A 16,809-nucleotide genomic window follows, 5' to 3' on the forward strand; every position below is an offset into this window, starting at 1 on the left:
AAGGGTAAAAAAACAAATTTAAAAGCTGTTTGTCTAAATGCACATAGCATTCGTAACAAAATAGATGAGTTGATGGTAAAATAGATACAAATGGGTATGATCTGATAGCCATTACAGAGACATGGTTGCAAGGTGACCAGGACTAGGAATTAAATATTCAGGGGTACTTGACAATCTGGAAGGACAGACAGAAAGGAAAAGGAGGTGGGGTAGCTCTGTTGATAAAGGATGGAATCACTGCAATAGTGAGAAATGATAATGGCTCAAATGATCAGGATATTGAAACAGTTTGGGTGGAGATAAGGAATAATAACGGGGAAAAGTCATTGGTGGGCTTGTCTCTAGGCCCCCTAACAGTAGCAACTCTGTTAATCGGAACATAAACCAGGAAATAGTGGGGGCTTGTAAAAAGGGAACAGAAATGATCATGGGTGATTTTAACCTCCACAATGATTGCACAAATAAAATTGGGTAGCTTTGAGGAAGATTTCATAGAGTGCATAAGGGACGGGTTCCTCGAGCAGTATGTAATGGAACCAACCAGTGGGCAGGCTATCTTAGATCTGGTGCAGTGTAATGAGACAGGATTAATAAACTATTTCCTAGTAAAGGATCCCCTTGGAATGAGTGATCATAGCATGGTTGAATTTCAAATTCAGATGCAGGACAAGAAAGTTGGATCTCAAACCAGCGTACTAAGCTTAAATAAAGGAGACTACAAAGGTATGAGGGCAGAGTTGGGTAAAGTGGATTGAGAAAATGGATTCAAGTGTAGGACGGTTGATGAACAGTGGTGTACATTTAAGGAGATATTTCACAACTCTCAAGAAAAATATATTCCAGTGAGGAGGAAAGGGTGTAAAAGAAAAGATAGCCATCCGTGGCTAACTAAAGAAATAAAGGACGGTATCCAATTAAGAATAAGGGCATATAAAGTGGCCAAAACTAGTGGGAGGACATAAGATTGGGAAGCTTTTAAAAGCCAACAAAGAATGAACTAGCAAGAAATATAAAAACAGATAGCAAGAGTCTCTATAGGTATGTAAAAAGGAAGAGTGGCTAAAGTAAATATTGGTTCCTTAGTGGACTAGACCGGGAAATTAGTAATGGGGAACATGGAGATGGCAGAAATTCTGAACAAATATTTTGTATCAGTCTTTGCAGTAGAGGACACTAACAATATCCCAATAATGGATAGTCAAGGGGCTATAGGGGGGCGACGAACTTAACACAATCACAATCACAAGGAGGTGGTACTCAGTAAGATAATGGGACTAAAGACAGATAAATCCCCTGTACCTGATGGCTTGCATCCTAGGGTCATAAGAGAAGTAGAGGCAGGGATAGTGGATGCTTTGGTTGTAATTTATCAAAATTCCCTGGATTCTGGGGAGGTCCCGGCAGATTGGAAAATTGCAAATGTAACGCCCCTATTTAAAAAAGGAGGCAGACAAAAAGCAGGAAATTATAGACCAGTTAGCCTATATCTGTGGTTGGGAAAATGTTGGAGTCCCTTATTAAAGAAGCACTGGCAAGACATTTGGAAAAACATAATTCAGTCAGGCAGAGTCAGCATGGATTTATGAAAGGGAAGCCATGTTTGACAAATTTTCTGGAATTCTTTGAGGCTGTAACAAACAGGGTGAATAAAGGGGAACCAATGGATGTCGTGTATTTGGATTTCCAGAAGGCATTTGACAAGGAGCCACATAAAAGGTTACTGTACAAGATAAAAGTTTACGGGGTTGGGGGTAACATATTAGCATGAATAGGAGATTGGCTAATTAACAAAAAACAGAGAGTCAGGATAAATGGTTCATTCTCGAGTTGGCAATCAGTAATTAGTGGGATTCCACAGGGATCAGTGCTGGGACCTCAACTATTTACAATCTATATTAATGGCTTGGAAGAAGGGACCGAGTGTAACGTAGCCAAGTTTGCTGACGATACAAAGATGGGAGAAAAAGCAAATTGTGAGAAGGACACAAAAAATCTGCAAAAGGATATAGACAGTCTAAGTGAGTGGGCAAAATATTGGCAGATGGAGTGTAATGTTGGAAAGTGTGAGTTTATGCACTTTGGCAGAAAAAAAATCAAAGAGCAAGTTATTATTTAAATGGAGAAAGATTGCAAAGTACTGCAGTACAGGGGGTACTTGTGCATGAAACATAAAAGGTTAGTATGCAGGTACAGCAAGTGACCAGGAAGGCCAATGGAATCGTCATCTTTATTGCAAAGGGGATGGAGAATAAAAGCAAGTAAGTCTTGCTACAGTTATACAGGGTTTGGTGAGACCACACCTGGAATACTGCGTGCAGTTTTAGTTTCCATATTTATGAAAGGATATACTTGCTTTGGAGGCAGTTCAGAGAAGGTTCACTAGGTTGATTCCAGAGTTGAGGTGGTTGACTTATGAGGAAAGGTTGAGGAGGTTGGGCCTCTACTCATTGGGATTCAGAAGAATGAGAGGTGATCTTATCAAAATGTATAAGATTATGAGGGGGCTTGACAAGGTGGATACAGAGAGGATATTTCCACTGATAGGGGAGACTAGAACTAGGGGGCATAATCTTAGAATAAGGAGCCACCCATTAAAAACTGAGATGATGAGGAATTTCTTCTCTCTGAGAATTCACTGCCTCAGAGAGCTGTGGAAGCTCGGTCAATGACTAAGTTTAAGACACAGATAGACATAAGGGGTTATGGTGAGTGGGCAGGGAAGTGGACCTTGAGTCCATGATTGGATCAGCCATGACCATAATAAATGGTGGAGCAGGCTCGAGGGGCGGTATGGCCTACTCCTATTTATGTTCTTATGTTCTATGAAGGCCAACATATCATTTGCCTTCCTAACTGCTTGCTGCATCTGAATTTTTGCTTTCAATGACTGGTGTACAAGGACACCCAGGTCCCTTTGTACATTAACATTTCCCAAGCTATCTCCATTTAAGTAATACTTTGTCTTTATGTTTTTGTTACCAAAGTGGATAACTTCACATTTATCCATGTTATACTGCATTTGCCATGTGTTTGTCCACTCACTCAACCTATCTAAATCATCTTGCAGCGTTTTTGCATCCTCCTCATAACTCAAAATCCCACCTAGTTTGTGTCGTCAACAAACTTGTAAATATTACATTTGGTTCCCTCATCCAAATCATTTATATATATTGTGAATAGATAGAGCCCAAGCACTGATCCCTGTGGTACCCCACTAGTCACTGCCCGTCACCCCCAAAAAGACCATTTTATTCCTACTCTCTGTTTCCTGTCAGTTAACCAATTTTCAATCCATGCCAGTATATTACCCCCAATCCTATGTGCTTTAATTTTGCACACTAACCTCTTACGTGGGACTTTATCAAAGGCCTTCTGAAAATACAAATTCACTACATCCACTGGTTCTTCCTTATCTATTCTATTAGTTACATCCTCAAAAAACTCCAGTAGGTTTGTCAAACACGATTTTCCTTTCATAAATCCATGCTGACTTTGTCTAATCCTATGGATATCTTCTAAGTGTCCCATTATCACATCCTTTATCATAGACTCTCACATTTTCACTACTACTGATGTTAGGCTAATGGGTCTGTAGTTCCCTGTTTTCTCTCTCCCTCCTTTTTTAAATAGTGAGGTTACATTTGCCACCCTCCAATCTACAGGAACTTTTCCATAATCTATAGAATTTTGGAAGATGACAACCAATGCATCCACTATTTCCATGGCTTCCTCTTTTAGTACTCTGGGATGCAGATCATCAGCCCCTAGGGATTTATCGACTTTCAGTCCCATTAATTTCTCTAGCACTATTTTCTTACTAATAATTATTTCCTTTCATTCCTCTTGCTCATTAGACCCTTGGTTCCCTACCATTTCTGGGACCTTATTTGTGTCCTCTTCCGTGAAGATAGAACCAAAGTATTTATTTAATTGTTCTGTCATTTCCTTGTTCCCCATTATAAATTACCCGTTTCTGACTGTAAAAGACCTACATTTGTCTTCACTAATCTTTTTACGTACTTATAGAAACTTTTGCAGTCGGTTTTTATGTTCCTTGCAAGTTTACTCTCATAGTCTATTTTTCCCCTCTTAATCAATCTCTTGGTCCTTTTTTGCTGAATTCTAAACTGCTCCCAATCCTCAGGCTTGCTACTTTTTCTGGCAACTTTGTATGACTCCTCTTTGGATTTAATACTATCCTTAATTTATTTTGTTAGCCATGGTTGAGCCACTTTTCCTTTCGTGTTTTTGCAGCAGGAAGGAATGTAAAGCTGCTGCAATTCATGCATTCGGTCCTTAAATGTTCGCCATTGCCTATCCACCGCCATGCCTTTTAATTAATCTTCCCAATCTATCATAGCCAATTCATTCCTCATACCTTCGTAGTTTCCTTTGTTGAGATTTAAGACCCTAGTTTCGAATTGGACTACTTCACTTTTCATCTTAATAAACAATTCAATCATGTTATGGTCACTCTTCCCTAAAGGACTCCACACAAGGCTATTAATTAACTCCTTCTCAGTGAACAATACCCAATGTAGGATAGCCTGTTCCCTAGTAGGCTCCTCAACGTACTGGTCTAAAAAAAACATATCGTACACACTCCAGGAATTCATCCTCTAAAGTATCATTACTAATTTGGTTTGGCCAGTCCATATGTAGATTTATGTCACCTACGATTACTGTAGTACCCTTTTTACATGCATCTCTAATTTCCTGTTTGATGCCATCCCCTACATTACCACTACTGTTTGGAGGCCTATTGACAACTCCCACCAATGTTTTCTGTCCCTTGGTGCTCCTTAGCTCCACCCAGATTGATTCTACATCTTGATTTTCTGAGCCAATATCCTTTCTCACTATTGCTCTGATTTCATCCTTTACTAACAAAAACACCACCCTCTTTTCCTTTTTGCCTGTCCTTCCTAAATATCGAATATCCTTGGATATTCAGTTCCCAACCCTGCAACCATGTCTCCGTAATTGCAACTATATCGTATGTGTTTACATCTATTTGTGCTGTTAATTCATCTACCTTATTACGAATGCTTCATGCATTCAGATACAGTGCTTTTAGATTTTACTTTTTAACATTATTAGACATCTTAACATTATTTTGTACTATAGCCCTATTTGTCTTATCGCTATTTTTTCTTACCTGGACCCCATTTGTTAGTGCTCTCTTTTGTTTGTCGGCTCTGTCCCTTCCTGACATAATCTGGTTATCCTTACCACAATCACTTACCTGCATTGCTTCCTTTTCTTTTCTCTTTAGCATTCTAGATTTCTCTCCAGCGACCCCCACCACACACCCCCCCCCCCTCCCCAATCCCATTTAATTTAAAGCCCTATCTACCTCCCTAATTATTCGATTTGTTAGAACTCTGGTCCCAGCATAGTTCAGGTGTAGTCCGTCCCCACGGAACAGTTCTCTCTTTCCTGAGTATTGGTGCCAGTTCCCCATGAATCGAAACCTACTTCTCCCACACCAAACTCTGAGCCACGCATTCATCTCCCTGATTCTATTGACCCAATGCCAATTTGCTCGTTGCTCAGGTAATAATGCAGATTATTACCTTTGTGGTTCTGCTTTTCAATTTAGTCCCTAGCTGCTCAAACTCTCTCAGCAGAACCTCTTTCTTAGTCCTACCTATGTCATTGGTACCTACGTGTACCTCGACAACTGGATCCTCCCCCTCCCATTCCAAGTTCTTCTCCAGCCCGGAGGAGATGCCCTTTACCCTGGTACCGGGCAGGCAACACAGCCTTCAGGACCCACGCTGTCTTGGCTGCAGAGAACCTTATATATCCACCTAACTATACTGTCCCCTACTACAACCACCTTCCTCTTTACTCCCCCCACTTGAATGTCTTTCTGCACCACGGTGCCTTGGTCAGTCTGCTCATCCACCCCGCAGTTTGCAACACTTGTCCACAAGGGTTGCAAGAAACTTAAACCTATTGGACAAGTGCAGGGACTGAAGTTCCTGCAATACTACCTCCTGGATCCCTGGATCTGCCTCACTCACAATCGCACCCTCCTGTCCCTGACCACTTGCCAATTCTAAAGTATTTAATCTAGAGAGTGTGGCTGCCTCCTGGAATAAAAGGTTCAGGTAACTTTTTCCCTCCTGATGTCTCGTAATTTCTGCAGCTCGGACTCCAGCTCCTCAACTCAGAGTCGAAGTTCGTCGAGCCGCATACACTTACCACAGATGTTGTCGCCCTGGACCAAAACGTTCAGAAGCTCCCACATATTGCAGCAGCAAAACATCTCCTGTTTTCCCATTATTTAATTAAATTAATTAGTTTAGTGTTAATCAAAGTATTTACCTTATATAGTTTATTAAATTAGTTAAATAAATAAAGGTTATTTTTTGAATTTAGTTATATGCTGTACATTAATTTAAAAGAAAAACTTAGCCCACAGTCACTACCAATCACTTACCTGCCTTATCTGTGATGTCACACAGCAGAGTTCTCTCCACCCAGAGCCGTGTGATCAACGGAAATACGAATCTGGAGAGATGTAAAACGGGCTGTCGATTCGCGATCACCCATTTTACACAAACAAACTCCAAATTACCCCACAGAGCGTGCGAATAAGGCCCTGAATTCCATACAAAGGGTATGGATGGAGACTGAAATTTTATATATTGGATGTCAATGGGGATTCAAATTCTGCATACTGGATGTGAAAGAGGCAATTTATTCTATAAACTGCAAGTGAATGGACACAATAATTCCATACAGTGTGTGTGGCTGGATAACTGGAATTGGGTTAGGTTTGTGTATATCATGATTTCTGATGTGTGGGACTCCTTCAAAAATTGATGCACTCACAGAGAGATCACCAGTAAAATATGAACATCCTTCTGAAGACCCATGTCCTAACTACCAAAAACGGTCGGAGAATATCAATTCAGAAATATTGGTGCCGAGAACAGAAATTATTTTTTAATAAGTGGAAAAATACAGAAATCTGATGACCTAACAGGCACTCTGAATTCTCTTGTTGACTCCCTTATGGTGTAAGCTGCACATATACTTTCAAGGTATTCTTTAAAGAAATACTATGATCTTTATCAAATACTTTTGAGATTTGTTTTGCCACGAGATCAGGCACACAGAGCGTCCCTGTCTCTCTTATGGTGTTTCTTGAGCTTTGGTGTGGTGTAATTAACTTTTGCTACTCTGTTCGGGTTCCTCGGTGGTAGCTGGGTGTTGCCTTTTTTTTCTGCCTCTTCTTTGCCTTTGCGTTTTGCCGTTATTGGATCAGAGCAGCGTATGCAAGGCCTCATTTGAATGTTGTCTTCACGAGCTGTGGGAAAAAAACAGCATGAAATTTAAGGGACAACATGTTTGTTGAAAATATGATGCGGGAATGGCCCTGATGCGTCAGTAAATGTACTGCATGGTGTAGTACTGAACCGTGTTGACCAGGAAGATCTATGTTGCAATCTCACCAAGGTGGTAGGGCCTCCGCACCCATGGGCTAGGAAGTGGGAACGTCGGGCAGAATTTCCACTGCTGTCATTGCTGTTACAAAGTGCACGTGTGAAAAATCAGCTTACAGCAGGATCAGGAGCTGCCTCCCACAGCTTAATGGCTTGGTGAGCGTTACAAATGAAGAAAGGTAATTTGGAAGAAACACATGCAAAGATTATGGCCCGAAAATTGCGGTCGGAGGCTTCCTGAGGGCGGACGCCTCTGACCGAAATTTGTTTTACGAAAATACCTGGAGGTCCCGGAGGAATGTAGAATTGCACTCCGCATAAGGGAACACGTCTTTCAGGAGCGTATGCGTATCCTGGGATCATGGGCTTGAACCACCAATCACAATGCAGTAGAGGTACAATGTCTCGAATCCGGCTGTCCGAAAATCGGACATTTTTGAGGCAGCCAAGATGGCGACATCAGTGAGGGACGAGGGAACCGGTAAAAAACGGTATAAAATGCAGCGCCGGGGAGCTGTGGGCAGCGAGTATCGGCGGGAATCGGTGGGCGGTGAGGATTGGTGAGCCGGCGAGTGGCAGAGGATCAGCGGGAATCGGCAGGCGGCGAGGATCAGCGGGCGGCGAGGAACGATAGATCGGCAAGTGGTGTGGAGTGGAAGATCGGCAAGGAGCGGAGGATTGGCGAGTGGCGAGGATCGATAGATCGGTGAGCGGTGAGGAGTGGAGGATCAGCAGACGGCGAGCATTGGCGGGCAGCGAGGATTGCCAACGAGGTCCAAAATCCGGCAAAATCCGAAAACCGGCACGGTCTCAGTCCCAAGTTCACCGGATTTCAGACGTTGTACCTGTATTCCCATTCATAGCAATGGAAGCTCTGAGCTCCCATTACTATCAATGAGAATACTCCTAAAATCAAATAAAGCACCAACATAAATTTAAAGAAATTTAAGATTAATAGAAATTGCATTAAGTTAAATGTTTGAGGAAAAAAAAATTGTAAAAAATGTTTTAATAGTGTTAAAAATAAACTTACCTTCATACAGGGTTTTTAATATAAAAATAAGTAATAACATTTAATTTTTCTATGTTTTAAAACTCTTCTGTTGGTAAAAGTAAACTCCGTGCCTGCTTTTACCAGGCGTAAGAGTTTGAAGGACATTCGCTGGGCAAGAGTTGGGCAAATAGCCCAAATCTTCGCCTGCAAATGTCCTTCTCCCGGGGATGCGTGTGATTGCAAAAGCCGGTTCTCGGCGCATGTGCATCGTGAGCTGAGAACCAGCATTGGCAAGGCGTCTTCGGGCGCGTGCGCACATCGTACGCACCCGGAGAGGCCGCAATTTTCGAGCCACTGCCTCCTTGCTATGATTTCCAGACTGCACTGCAAAGCTTTAAAGTTTATGCTTGTTTTGTCAATTATTGAATGAATCATTTTCTAAGAAGTTGCATTTATATGGCACCTTTCACAACGTCCCAAAGCGGGGTACGACCAATTAAGTACTTTTTGAAGTAAAAAGTACTTTTGTGATATAACGGCCAATTTGTCACAGCAATGTCTCATGAACAGCAATGAGATAATGACCAGATAATCTATTTTAGTGATGTGGGTTCAGGGATAAATATTAGCTGGAGCACAAGAAAAATCCCTTGGTCTTGTTGGAATAGCACTGTGGGATCTTGTATGTTCACCCGAGGGGGCAGACGGAGCCTCAGTTTAATGCCTCACCTGAAAGATGGCATCTCCGACAGTGCAGCACACCCTCGCAATGGAGTGTGAGATTATGTGCTCAAGTCTCTTTCTAGTCACTATGGTACACCATGTAACTGCTGATTAGTCATACAGCCATAATTTACGAGTATCATCCTCTCCATTGAAGGATAGTTGACGCAGAATATGGAATTGAAATAGCGCTGCAGGAGAGATGCCTCAATATCAATAACAGTATATTATCAGCTACAAAATGCTGTTAATGCAAACCTTAACCTACAAACCAGAAATCAATACCATAGGCTCTAAAAGGGAGGAACATTTTTATTTTACTATATGTAACATGATATTTGAATAACCTATTATTTAAATGTTTCTACTATTTGCTTCTAAACCACTTTTTAAAGCATTGTTAAGGTTTCCACAATTCCAAAGCACGGCTATCATGAGGATAAATTTCCTCTGAGGTTCTCCCACTCATCCACAGTAACTTCAGCAGAAGAGCAGTGGATACCCTGGAATAACAGTGTAAACAGCTTTTTACCAGTGTTTCCATGGTACGTCCATGGAAGCTACAGCAGATAAGTGGGAAAATGCATAGAGAAATCTCCCTACCACCTGCCAATTATTTTGATAGTACTTAGTTCAAGACTTTAACAATGCACTCCCAAAATATAATAAAATATTAATCCCTGACTGAGAATTGCAGTTAAGCATCATACATTCTTCATCCAGCAACTCCCATAACTCCAAAAAGAATTCCTAGAAGTTGCAATCGACTCGGGGAAAATTAAATGCAAAAAAGACTCTCAAAATCAGAATTAGAACTTCTGAATTAAATTGCGACAGTTAGGATATGGGCCAAAGACAAATGGAGCTTCTGATATTTTGCGAATGGAGCGGGTACTTACTGAAAATGAATTAACAGCTGAAATAATTCAGTTGCAATAACAAACATATGGGATCTGGTTTCCATTTTTATTCAGAAGAAATGCTCACTTAAAGCAATTTTTGTTTCATAATTTAAAAGACCATAAAACACAATTTATAACTATACTGTGAGAGCAGACAGATTTCTTTCTCAATTGAGGAAACTATATTAAGGACCAAAACTCTCAGAATAGGATACAACTAAAGTTGGAGAGAATAAAAGAGAAGACAATGTAATTCAAGAAGTAGTAATTAGTCGATGCCAAGCTTGGGTTTCAAATGCCTGTAGATTGTAGGAGGAAGTAAGGAGATCTGCAGTTTGAAGTTTTGGGAAAGAATGAGCTAGCGTTAGAGACAGTGCCATGGACTTCATTTCAACAAAATGAGTTTGCAGGAAATGTATGCACTGACTTATTTAGAACTTAGAAACAATAGAGAACAATTCAATAGATAACTGAACATTGTAGTATCTTTAAAATAAAATGAGAAAAGGTGCAATGGAGAGAGAGGAGTTGACAAGAATTGAAAGAAGGATCACCCTAAGAGATAGGACTGAGATTGGTCATAGGAGAGCCTCTCTAGATATAGCAACAGAATTTAAGTCATGGGTTTTATTGAACACAAAGAACTGCTGAATGTAGCACAAATGTTTGGCATTAAAGGGGAAGTCAAGCGTCTTGGAGGCAACATTTAGCGGTGGAGATATAGGAGTTTCAGTTGAGATAAAGAGAGATAACAAAGACAAAGAGATCGGTGGATGAAAGACTAAAGATTGAACAAACAGGAAGGGTGATACTTGTTCTATTTATGAGCGACTTAAAGAAACTGTCTTTGATGAATTGAAAAAGAACTAAGATTTTTGTTGCACTGTTGTAAATTTATTTGCATAATTATTTACAGGACAAGGTGCCAAGTCAGACAAGTCTAGAAAGGACAGTAATGGTGAGAGAGGAAATTTGTGCATTAATCAGATTTAAAGGGGTGGGACAATTAAAGGCAGTGTCACAATAGGTGACAACAGTTCAGAAAGCCTATGACGAGCTCAAAATCCATCTCAAGCCCTTAGCAACCTTTGCCAAGGCTGAACGGAGAGGGGATTAATAAATAGAGGGAGAAATTCATGGGGCGCTAATTTTTAAAAGTTTGAAAAGTTAGCGCAGGCGCTAACGATTTAAAACTTTTTAAAAATTTGCCGTTTGCGCTCCAAGAAGGAAGTGGAGTGCTAAACCAAGCTCTCCACTTCCTTCTTGGAGCACTAAAGGAAGCAGGCAGGGCGGTCACCTCAGCAGTGCTGCACACTGGGCTCTTCCTTCTCTTAAAAGGAAGAGCGATTACTGCAGGCTCTGCAATATGAAGGGGACCTATCTGGATCATCAAGGGAGCAATGAACCTGTGCGATAAGCCTGGCACTCCCTTACTTGGATAAGAAGAATTTGTTGTACTGGGCCCAAAGGAATATAAGGAAACAGTTTAACCTAAGATGCACAGTTGTAGAGGAACAGCACTTACTTGCAGTGGTGGATCCATGCTGGCCATCTGAGCCCAACACCACTCAAGTACCCTAGCCTGAAGGATGGACCGATGCTGGCGAATGCCTAGCACCCCTCTCTGCTAGGTGAACACTGGATTAGGAGAGAACAATGGAGTCATCGCACGCTACTCTGTCCAGTGATTGAACGGGGTAATCTTGTTCGGAACTGTAAATTACTGCCATGAAAAACTACTAGTCTTTTGGCTGTATTGATTGCTACTGTACTTACCAATAAATACCTATCGTTACCAGTATAGAGTCAAGTTCGAATCTTTAAGTTTGAGGTGAAACCCTCTTACAGTGATGTAGGGATTCGACATTGCCCTTTAACCTCTGGGACCTGGGTTCGAATCAGCCAAGATTGATGGGATGAAAATGTTCTCTGTCTGTTGACTGTAAGGATGTTACAAGTAGTGGGTTTGGGCACTCTCATTTCAGTTCCAGTGGTTATGAGGCAGCACAGCACAAACTGCCCTAAATAATCATTAATTGGCAAATTCATTGCAGGATGTGTGGTGTGGGAACTGGAAAAATGTCGCATTGTTGCAGCAGGGATACTCTGTGGAGCTGGACACTGAAGCATATCTCTGGGAAGAGTAGGGGAAACTCAACCCTGCCTTTAAATGTGCTACACCAAATCTGGGGGTTCTTAGTGCCCAGAATGGAAATATTCTAATCTGCAGCGCTAACATTCTTCACACAAAACATAATTTAAAAATTGGGGGAATTGTTTTGATCTGGAAGCCTAGTTATTTCAGATTAATATGATTAATTCATTATCCTTTCAGCTTGTTATCCCATTAATTATTGCATTTAAACAGGCCTATCTTATCTGAGCTTTTCCCGTACACACTTTGGCTGCCGCTCCGGACTCGGGCTATTCAACACTTTTCCACTTTTCCCTCTCTTTCCTTTTCTCCTTATCCCTCCCTAATCATTCTCTCCTGTCAGCGTGCCTCCTTTCATCTCTCCAATCTCACATACTCTGCCCTCCCAAATCCCGCCTCCAATTCTTCAGTACTTTTTAACCTTCCAACTCTCCTGCCGCCACCCAGGCTTGACTCCCTCCTAGATAAGCCTAGAACTTCCCTTTCTGCCTCTCGACATCCTACGAAGAGCCCATCGAGGCACTCGTCACTGCCTCCTTACAAGTAGCAACCCCAACAGTCCCATCCTACTCTCTCGCCGACCTTCCCGCCCAGTGCGCCCACTGGGGGCTAATCTTGCCAATCTCTTCCCCATCCAACTCATTCCCCCCAGTGCTGGCCCAGTAGATGCTGGCAGTAGGCCAGCCATCACCAACCCTCTCCACATCTCCCTCCAGAATGTCCAATCGCTTGCGAACAAGGCCCCTGTCATCCATGAGTTTATCGTGGATGATTGCATCGACATCATGGCCCTGGCGGAAACTTGGTTGAGGGGTGATGACACCTTACCCTTAAATGAAGCCTCACTGCCTGGCTATTCCTTCCACCACTTGTCCCGCTCAGACCGCCGTGGTGGCTCTCATCAGCAAATCACACCTTGGTCTGTCCCCTTACTACTCCGGCACTTTCTCCTCCTTTGAGCCTCTCACCTTAATCTACTCCTCTCACCTCCCATTTAAAATTCTCATTCTCCACCGCTCACCCAAGTACCATAAACATTTTATTACCGATATTTCTTCACTGCTTTCCTCCCTCAACCTCTGCACCGAACGGCTTCTCATCCTCGGTGATTTCAACCTCCATCTCAATTGATCATACTCTCGCTCCTCTGAGTTAACTAGCCTCGTATCCTCCCTTAATCTTTCCCTCCATGTAAACTCCCCAACCTATATTCACAGCCAGCCCCTCGATCTTGCCATCTCTCGTGGCCTCACTATTCCCATCGTGTCAACCGCAGATAAGGCCAACTCTGGTCACTTCCTCATATCGCTCTCCATTCAAATCAAAGTTCCATCCCTCCCCCTAACCCTACCTCCTTCTGTGTCCATCCCTTATAACTGCGCTTATGAACTCACAACTGTCAAGCCCTCCATTCACTACGACATTTCTGCAGCTACCGATCTGCTCAATCACACCCTTACCACCACCTTTGATGCCCTAGACCCTATTAAAACAATTACTCTCTCTCAGCCTGGCTGTTCTCCCTGGTCCAGCCATGATCTTCGCTCCCTTAAGTCCAAGGGACGCAGACTTGAATGGATACGGCAGACAACTGGTTTAGCTATTCACCGCCAGACCTGGCTGGACCACATAAAGAATTTTCGGGACCTGCTCTCAATTGCCAAAATTGCTCACTATTCCAGAATAATTCTGGAATGCAAAGATAAACTCTGGCTTCTATTCTCCACTGCTAACCATCTTCCTAAAAACCTGTCCCCAATCTCCACCCTCACCTCCGACAATAAGTGTCAGGAGCTCATGGCCTTCTTTGACTCTAAGGTTGCAACCATCCGTTCGGCCGCCACTGCCTCTTCCCTTCCTTCCCCTAGCTCACCAGGCCAAACTTCCTCTGAAGACCCCCCCCCCTGCCCTAGCCCTGACTTCACACCTTTCTCCAGTTTCTCGCTGGACATCCCTCATGATCACTCAGAGCTCATCTTGTCCATGACACCCACTTCCTGCTCCCTTGACGCTGGTTCCATGTTAGCTGATATTGTTAACAGTTCTCTCTCCTTAGGTACTGTCCCCCTCTCCCTCAAATCTGCCATCATCACCCCTCACCTCAAAATACCAATGCTTGATTCCTCTGTCCTTGCAAACTACCACCCCATCTCCAACCTTTTTTTCCGCTCCAAAATCCTTGAACGTGTTGTCACCTCCCAAATCCGTGTCCATCTTTCCTGTAATTCCATGCTTGACTCCCTCCAATCAGGTTTCTGCACCTGCCACAGTACCAAAACGACTCTAATCAAAGTCACAAATGACATCCTTTGTGACTGTGACAAAGACAAACTATCCCTCCTCATCATTCTTAACTTGTCTACAGTGTTTGACATGATTGGCCACTCTATCCTTCTCCCAACACCTCTCCACCATCATCCAGGTGGGTGGGACTCCACTCGTCTGGTTCCATTCTTATCAATCTAATCGTAGCCAGAGAATCACCTGCAACAACAAAGCTTTGTATTTATATAGCGCCTTCAACGTACTAAATCATCCCAAGGCGCTTCACAGGAGTATTTTAAGACAAAACAAATAAATTGACACCAAGCAACATAAGAAGAAATTACGACAGTTGACCAAAAGCTTGGTAAAAGAGATAGGTTTTAAGGAGCGTCGTAAAGGAAGAAAGAGAGGTCGAAAGGCGGTGAGGTTTAGAGAGGGAGTTCTAGAGCTTGTGGCCTAGGTAGCTGAAGGCATGGCCACCAATAGTTGAGCAGTTATAATCAGGGATGCTCAAGAGGGCAGAATTTGAGGAGCGCAGACATCTTAGGAGGTTGTAAGGCTGAATGAGATTACAGAGATAGGGAGGGGCAAGGTCATGGAGAGATTTGTAAGCAAATTTTGATGAGAATTTTGAAATCGAGGCGTTGCTTAAGCGGGAAACATAGAAACATAGAAAATAGGTGCAGGAGTAGGCCATTACGCCCTTTGAGCCTGCACCACCATTCAATAAGATCATGGCTGATCATTCCTTCAGTACCCCTTTCCTGCTTTCTCTCCATACCCCTTGATCCCCTTAGCCGTAAGGGCCATATCTAACTCTCTCTTGAATATATCCAATGAACTGGCATCAACAACTCTCTGCGGTAGGGAATTCCACAGGTTAACAACTCTGAGTGAAGAAGTTTCTCCTCATCTCAGTCCTAAATGGCCTACCCCTTATCCTAAGACTGTGTCCCCTGGTTCTGGACTTCCCCAACATCGGGAACAATCTACCAGCATCTAACCTGTCCCGTCCCATCAGAATCTTGTATGTTTCTATGAGATCCCCTCTCATCCTTCTAAACTCCAGTGTATAAAGGCCCAGTTAATCCAGTGTCGGCGAGGTCGGCGAGCACAGGGGTGATGGGTGAGCGGGACCAACATAAGAACATAAGGAATAGGAGCAGGAGTAGGCCATTTGGCCCCTCGAGCCTGCTCCGCCATTCAATAAGCTCATGGTTGATCTGATCATGGATTCAGCTCCACTTCCCTGCCCGCTCCCCATAACCCTTTACTCCCTTATCGTTCAAAAATCTGTCTATCTCCGCCTTAAATATATTCAATGATCCAGCCTCCATAGATCTCTGGTGCAGAGAATTCTAAAGATTTACAACCCACGAAAGAAGAAATTCCTCCGCATCTCAGTTTTAAATGGGCGGCCCCTTATTCTGAGACTATGTCCCCTAGTTTTAGTTTCCCCTATCAGTGGAAATATCCTCTCTGCATTCATCTTGTCGAGCCCCCTCATTACCTTATAAGTTTCAATAAGATGACCTCTCATTCTTCTGAACTCCAATGTGTAGAGGCCCAACCTACTCAACCTATCTTCATAAGTCAATCCCCTTATCTCCAGAATCAACCGAGTGAATCTTCTCTGAACAGCCTCCAAAGCAAGTATATCCTTCCTTAAATACGAGACCAAAACTGTACGCAGCACTTCAGATGTGGCCTCACCAATACCCTGTACAGTTGTAGCAGGACTTCTCTGCTTTTATACTCTATCCCCCTTGCAATAAAGGCCAACATTCCATTTGTCTTCCTGATTACTTGCTGTACCTGCATATTAACTTTATGTGTTTCATGCACAAGGACCCCCAGGTCTCTCTGTACTGCAGCATTTTGCAATTTTTCTCCATTTAAATTATTATTTGCTTTTCTATTATTTCTGCCAAAGTGGATAACCTCATATTTTCCCACATTATACTCCATCTGCCAAATTTTTGCCCACTTATTTAGCCTGTCTATGTCCCTTTGAAGATTGATGTGAGTTAGGACACGGGCTGCCAAGCTTTGGATGACTGCAAGTTTATGTCAGGTAGAATGTGGGAGGCCAGCCAGGAGTGCGTTCGAGTGGTCAAGTCTAGAGGTAACAAAGGAATGGATAAGGGTTTCAGCAGCAGATGAGCTGAGGTGGGGGCGGAGATGGGCAATGTTACGGAGGTAGAAATAAGCGGCTTTGGATATGCTGCGGATATGTGGCTTCTTTTCCCACCCTCGCATCATTACCTTTGGTGTCCCCCAAGGATCTATCCTTGGCCCCCTCCCATTTCTCAT

At 42.8% G+C, this 16,809-nt stretch overlaps 1 protein-coding gene across 3 annotated transcripts in view; it reads right to left on the reverse strand.

The window, feature by feature from the left end:
• Positions 1 to 6,946: 6,946 nt before the first annotated feature.
• Positions 6,947 to 16,809, reverse strand: part of LOC139278059 (tyrosine-protein phosphatase non-receptor type substrate 1-like) — a 29,164-nt gene continuing 19,301 nt past the window's right edge. Inside the window, exon 5 of one of the 3 annotated variants that reach the window (XM_070896718.1) lies at positions 6,947 to 7,321. In XM_070896718.1, coding sequence (XP_070752819.1) covers positions 7,119 to 7,321 — 203 coding nt within the window. In that variant the 3' untranslated portion in view covers positions 6,947 to 7,118. Of the gene's footprint in view, positions 7,322 to 10,272; positions 10,405 to 16,809 lie in introns of those variants that run through there. The other 2 variants (XM_070896721.1, XM_070896719.1) reach the window with 2 other exon arrangements.

Source organism: Pristiophorus japonicus, chromosome 13 (genome assembly GCF_044704955.1).
Source record: "Pristiophorus japonicus isolate sPriJap1 chromosome 13, sPriJap1.hap1, whole genome shotgun sequence".
Lineage (NCBI taxonomy): Eukaryota > Metazoa > Chordata > Chondrichthyes > Pristiophoridae > Pristiophorus > Pristiophorus japonicus.